Here is a 7,004-nt window from a genome sequence, read left to right as displayed (position 1 = left end):
GCTGTCTGAAAACAGGGTACAGCTTTTGCCTCTACTTGAGCTTTGGTGCTGAACTGCTAGTGAAGAACAATGTGCCAACATCTTCTACCTAAATGTACCTAATAAAGCTGGGAAACATTTTAGGTCAGTCTCTACTGATTTGAAAGACATGTATATAGATACACGTGATTGTCTTGAATCTCTGAGATCGGACTTGGACTTTAGCAGGCTTCATACATCACGGAATGCATCAGCATCCAGCAAGTCCCAACATAAGTACAGTCAAAGGAACAAAGAAAAGATGACTGTTTTGACCCTGGCCAAGGCAGGAAGAACTATCCCATGACCTGATGATGTCACATGACCAGAGATGCTGCTGGGATGATTCCTTATAGTTTTTCACTTCTGGAAAAGGTTCTTAAGTACTAGTCCTAATTAAAACAACATCAAACACGAATTTACAGAGGCCTCAAAGCACTAAAGAAATCATTTCCTCCTGGATAATTTCCCATTGACTACAGAAACAACATACACAACAAGGAAAGTCTTGCTTATTGGTCCCAACATTGGGGGTCCAGTGTATAAAAAGCCCCAGAACAGAAGTAGTATCAGAATCTGTGAAACTCACTTCTGAACAGGAGCCCACACTCAGCACTGACAAAATGACTCACTCCTGCTGCTCCCCATGCTGTCAGCCCACCTGCTGTGAGCCCAGCTGCTGTCGGCCTTGCTGCCCCCCAACTTGCTATCAGACTAGTGAAAACACCTGCTGTAGGACCACCTGCTGCACACCTACTTGTGTGACCACCTGCTGCCAGCCCACCTGCGGTGGGTCCAGCTGCTGCCAGCCTTGCTGTCGCCCTGCCAGCTGTCAGACCACCTGCTGCAGGACCACCTGCCTCAAACCTGTTTGTGTGACCACCTGCTGTCAGCCCTCCTGCTGTGAGCCCAGCTGCTCTCGGCCTTGCTGCCCCCCAACTTGCTATCAGACTAGTGAAAACACCTGCTGTAGGACCACCTGCTGCAAACCTACTTGTGTGACCACCTGCTGCCAGCCCACCTGCGGTGGGTCCAGCTGCTGCCAGCCTTGCTGTCGCCCTGCCAGCTGTCAGACCACCTGCTGCAGGACCACCTGCCTCAAACCTGTTTGTGTGACCACCTGCTGCCAGCCCACATGCTGTGAATCAAGCGGCTGTGGACAAACCTGCGGTGGGTCCAGGTGCTATCAGGCTTGCTGCCAGCCCGCTTCCTGTGCACCTGTGTACTGCCATAGAACCTGCTACCACCCCACATGCTGCTGCCTGCTTGGGTGCCAAGACCAGAGCTGTGGGTCCAGCTGCTGCCAGCCTTCCTGCTGCTGATCACCTTGCCAAGGATCCACTGTCCCTATACAACACCTTCTATTGATTGACTCGTTACCTGGGGACAAAACAAAATCACTTCCTAGACTTTGCTGACAACTGGCATACTCTACCAGAATTTCAGTTACTCATCTCCTTGCTTAAGAGCTTGTGAATTAGCTTGACGGAGTGTGGAGGGCTTCCTCCAATTGTCTTCCTCTGATGTAGGAGGACCATGTGCCAACTTCCTGCATCTGTAATAGGGAAGTATGTCTTGGTTTTGGCTCTGGAAATAGGATTGACCATCTAGTTCTTCTGAGTAACTTAAGGAAACAAGATCTCAGAATGTTTCTAAAGGTTTCTGCAGCCTATCATACTCTTTATAGTCATATTTTCTCTTTTGCTATCCTCATAGTTCTTGTCTCATGCTTTCTCCTTTTGCAATCACTTTGAGTTTTACCTGTATGCTTCTCAATAAATGGTGTACCACAATTCTTCTATATGTGTTTGATTTATTGCACCACATTCCTGATATAGAAATTTATATATTATATGCCTTATCCATTATGAGCATCATATTAGCCCCCTTCCTAATTATTATCTCATTATTAAAAACCCATTTCATTGTGTAGTGTGATTTACCAAATAATAAACAGACGCATCCAGGATGAAGTCTTCTGTTCCTGCTCCAGGGCACTTACATTTACATCCCAAGGAAGTATTAATAGATGTCTGAACCTCAGTGACTATGCCCTCGGCAAGCTATAGTTGCTGTCATTGTTTATGTGGTTATCTATTGCTGGGCCCGGACACACCATGAAATACTCCAAGCAAATTATATTCAGACTATTTCTCCCTGCCCTCTATCTTTTCATGATAATTATCCCTCAGCAATTAGTAACTCCTCTCTCTGCCCATTGGTCTATCTAGATGAGGAGTCCAAAATGACCAGGTGACGGTTTAAACATAGACGATATTCCCTTAAAAATGTGACTTTTATAGTATTAAAACCTTCAATCCAGGAGAGTGTAGATACATGGGGAGAGGAAGAACAGATTCCTATGCATGTCATCCTGAGTTAAAGTGAGAGAGTTCACTGCTACTTCACTTTCTGAAGCCATGTATACTACCTTTGTGGATATACATGGTACCACCTATATGGAAACGACATAGTGGCCACTAGGTCAAAGTACGTACCATATTCAGAAACAACATAGCAATCTCGTGTGTTGTCATCTCCAAGGTGGTTCTTTACTGCACATCTACAAGACCATTCTAATTTTCCATGGGCCAGCCATCTCTTGATGAAACTGAAAGAGGCTTAATACTCTTGGCTCAAAACTCAACATTCAGAAAACTAACATCATGGCATCTGGTCCCATCACCTCATGGCGAATAGATGGGGAAACAATGGAAACAGTGAGAGATGATTTTAGGGGGCTCCAAAATCACTGCAGGTGGTGACTGCAGCCATGAAATTGAAAGATGCTTGCTCCTTGAAAGACAAGATATGACCAATCTAGACAGTATATTAAAAAGCAGAGAATTACTTTGCCAACAAAGGTGCATCTAGTCAAAGCTATGGTTTTTACAGTAGTCATGGATGGATGTGAGAGTTGGACCATAAAGAAAGCTGAGCGCCAAAGAATTGATGCTTTTGAACTGTGGTATTAGAGAAGACTCTAGAGTCCCTTGGACTGCAAGGAGATCCAACCAATCCATCCTAAAGGAAATCAGTCCTGACTATTCATTGCAGGACTGATGCTGAAGTTGATACCCCAATCCTCTGGCCACCTGATGCAAATGACTGACTCACTTTAAAAGACCCTGAAGCTGGGAAAGATTGAAGGCAGGAGAAGAGGATGACAGAGGATGAGATGGTTGGATGGCATCACCAGCTCAATGGACATGAGTTTGAGCAAGCTCTAGGGTATGGTGAAGGACAGGGAAGCCTTGTGTGCCCCAGTCCATGGGGTTGCAAAGAATTGGATACAACAGAGCAACTGAACGACAACAAAGTCAAGGTATTGGAAGGTATGAGAACCTATAGCACATCCAAGGAGAAGAGTAGAGTTTTGTGCTGCCCTCAATGACTAAAGAATACACAGGCAATAATTGCATTTGATTCTTGCAAAATCTAATTGATCGTGATATATAAACATGCAATACCTTAAGTTTCCCCAGTCCATAGCCCCACAGAAGTTTTTATGCCAGGTGGAGAGTATTGAGTACCATAGATAACACTTTTGCTCTTCAAAGGCAGTGGAAAGAGGAAATATTTGCAGTGAACAATCAACAGTACACATGGACGTGACATATTTATTTTGAGGAAAAGTGGCCTCACAATGATGTTCATTGGCTGTTTGCAAGTGGTGAAAGGCCTGACTGGATTGAGCTAGGGAGAAGCAAGACTGGAACATAAGCAGATTTGGAGGATAATTATTTATATAAAGATGGGTTGAGGACAGAAAGTGTTTCCCACTTGTGTCCCACATCAATGATCTTCAGAGTGTTCATGATAGAGAAGGCACTAGACAACAACGAATTTGGAGCGACTTCACTTCCACGCACCGGGGGAGGAAATGGCAACCCACTCCAGTATTCTTGCCTGGAGACTCCCAGGGACGGAGGAACCTGGTGGACTGCCATCTATGGGGTCGCACAGAGTCGGACGCGACCGGCACGACTTAGCAGTATCCCATCTCTGTCCTCAGGTGCATCAACATTTACGCAGGAGAGCATGAACAAAGCTTCCATGGTGGCAGCGATAGAGGATTTCTGTGAACCCAATAGCATAGGCTCCTTCTCACCATGGCTGCCCCTGCTGTATGTGCTGCTAGTCAGAAGCAGAGAATGTTTTGCTTTTTTTTTTTTTTTTGATGGAATCAACAACAGACTTTATTTATTTGAGAAAATCCAACAGAGCAGAGAATGTTACTGAGCATCAATGGGCTAGCATCATAACTAGGCACCCAGGCAGGCAGCAGCATGTGGGGTGGTAGCAGATTCTGTGGCAGTACACAGGTGCATAGCAAGCTGGCTGACAACAAGGCTGGCTGCAGCTCGACCCACTCAAGGTTTGTCCACCACTGCTGGACCCACAGCAGGTGGGCTGATAGCAGGTGGTCACACAAGTAGGTTTGCAGCAGGTGGTCCTGCAACAGGTGGCTTGACAGCAAGTTGGGGGGCAGCTGGGCTTGCAGCAGCTGGACTCACAGCAAGTGGTCCTGCAACAAGTGGGCTGACAGCACGGGGAGCAGCACGAGTGGGTCATTGTGTCTGTGATGGAGGGTGGACTCTTGTTCAGAAGTGAGTTTCCCAGATTCTGATAACTCCTCTTATTCTGGGGCTTTGATACCCTAGACCCCCAATGATGGGACCAGTAAGCAGGACTTTCCTGGTTGTTCTTTATGTTATTGTAGTTTCGGGTAATTGTCATGGAGGAACTTGCTTTCTTAGTGTTTTATAGAGAGGCTTCTGTAAATTAGTGTTTGAATTTTTCCTTGGTTGGGTCTAGTACTTGAATCTTTGCTAGAAAAGAAAAAGTCAGGAACCATCACCAGCAGCATTTCTGGTCATGTGACATCATCTGGTCATGGGGTAGTTTCTGCTGGCTCTGTGAAGTTCAGAATAGTTCTCCTTTCTCAGCTTTGTTCCTTTGGCTCTGCTTAGATTGGGACGTGCCTCGAAAGGGTCGGGATGCTGATGCATTCTGTGATGAGTGAAGCCTGCTTGAGTTCAAGCCTGATCTCTGACAAAGTCAGAGTTAAGACTTCCACATGTATCTATGTATATCTATGTTTGGCAACTAGTTTGAAATGTTTCCCAGTTTTATCAGGGTCATTTGAGTAGAGGATGGTTGCCACATTGTTTTTCAGATGAAAATCAGCACCAAACCTGGAATAGAGGCAAAAGCTGAATCCTATTTTCAAACAGCATCTTCCTTACTCTTTCATTGCTATTTTCTAGTTAGCTTAATGACCTCTGGTGAGACATCCCAACTTGCATATACTTTCTTCTATAATTTGTGACAAGCAGGTTAGATAGGAGAATAACTAAGGCCTGCTTGAATCTGTAAATTTACATATTCCAACAAATGTGGAATCTCAGTCACAATTTTGTAAAGCTTTCTAGGCCCCATTTTCTCTCTTTAGATATATGTGTTAGAGTATAATTGCCATGTAATGGGGAAACATATAGTCAACAGCAGTAGAAAGGATAAAACAATAATGTAATTCCAATGACAGAAAAAAGGAAAAAATTTAAAATTTCTATGGAACTACAAAATAGCCAATGCAATATTGAAAAAGAAGAACAAAGCTGGAAGCATCATTTTCCTTGACTCCAAACAGTATTACAAAGCTATATTAAAGAAAACAGTATGGATTGGAAAAAATTGGCACCTAGATCATTGGAATAGAATAAAGAACCAGAAATAATCCACACATTATATGGCCTACTAATTTATTGCAAAGGAACCAAGAATATATTAATGCAATAAAGAAATTGCAATCTTTTAAAGAAAGAGTGGCGCAAAAACCGGGCAGCTATGTGCAAAAGAATGAAACTGGACTCCTCTCATACACCATTCACAAAAATGAACTCAAAATGGATTAAAGACTTGAACTTAAGACCTGAGTTTATAAAGCACATGGAAGAGAAAATAGATAGTAAACTCCTTGACATTGGTCTTAGTGTCGACTTGTTGGATTTGACACCAAAAGTAAAGGCAACAGATCTAAAAGTGGGACTAATTAAATAGTTTATGCCTAGAAAAGGAAACTATCAACAAAATGAAAAGGAAACCTATTGAATTGAGAGAAAATATTTTCAAATCATATTTCATAAAGGGTTGATGTTCAAAATGCATGACTCAATAACTCACATGACTCATAACTCACATGAATCAGTAGCAAAAATGAAACAACCTCATTTAAAATGGGCAGAGGTTCTAAAGAGATACTTTTCCAAAGAAGACATGCAAATGGCCATCAGATATATGAAAAGGTATTTAATATCACTAATCAACAGGAATGCAACTGAAAACCACAATGAGATATCAGTCCATACCGGTTTTAGCATGGCTATCATAACAAAGTCAAGACATACAAAGTTTTAATGAGAATGTGAAAAAAGGGAGCCCCTTTCCCTGTTAGTTGAAATGTGAATTGGTGCAGCCACTATGAAAAACATTATGGAGATTCCTCAAAAATTAAAAATAAGACATGGGGAGAATAGAATATGATGTAAATATTCTGCTTCTTGGCATTTATCTGAAGAAAACAAAAACACTGACTCAAAAAGATTTATGCAGCCACATGTTCATTATAGCATTGCTTACAGTAGCCAAGACATGGAAACAACCAAAGGGTCTGTCAATGGATGAATGGATCAAGAAAACGTGGAACATATGGTATAATGGAATGTTATTCAATGATGAATAGAGGGATATCTTCCCATTTATGACAATGTGAGTGGACCTTGAGGACATTAAGCTGAATGAAATAAGTTAGACAGACAAATACCATGTGATCTCACTTATATATGGAATCTTAAAAAAAATTTTTTAAAACTGAGCTTATAGATAGAACAGATCAATGGTAGCCAGAGGTGGGAGGTGGGGTGGGTGACTAGGTAAATGGGATCACAAGATACAGGCTTCCAATTATAAAATAAATGCATGGG

General features: G+C 42.6%; 1 protein-coding gene across 1 annotated transcript; it reads left to right on the top strand.

Annotated features, from left to right (window-relative positions):
• Window positions 1–641: 641 nt before the first annotated feature.
• On the top strand, window positions 642–1,340 carry LOC145540968 (uncharacterized). The gene has a single exon (XM_081576127.1). It carries the CDS (start codon window positions 642–644, stop codon window positions 1,338–1,340), a length of 699 nt encoding a protein of 232 aa, XP_081432253.1.
• The last annotated feature ends 5,664 nt before the right edge of the window (window positions 1,341–7,004 follow it).

The sequence above is a fragment of the Giraffa tippelskirchi genome, chromosome 3, assembly GCF_054371585.1.
Source record: "Giraffa tippelskirchi isolate mGirTip1 chromosome 3, T2T-mGirTip1v1.2.pri, whole genome shotgun sequence".
In the NCBI taxonomy this organism is placed as follows: Eukaryota; Metazoa; Chordata; class Mammalia; order Artiodactyla; family Giraffidae; genus Giraffa; species Giraffa tippelskirchi.
This window is presented reverse-complemented; position numbering and strand designations above follow the sequence as displayed.

Bases quoted from the DNA above. Each gene is read 5' to 3' on its own strand.
- LOC145540968 (XM_081576127.1), top strand. From the start codon at position 642: ATGACTCACTCCTGCTGCTCCCCATGCTGTCAGCCCACCTGCTGTGAG.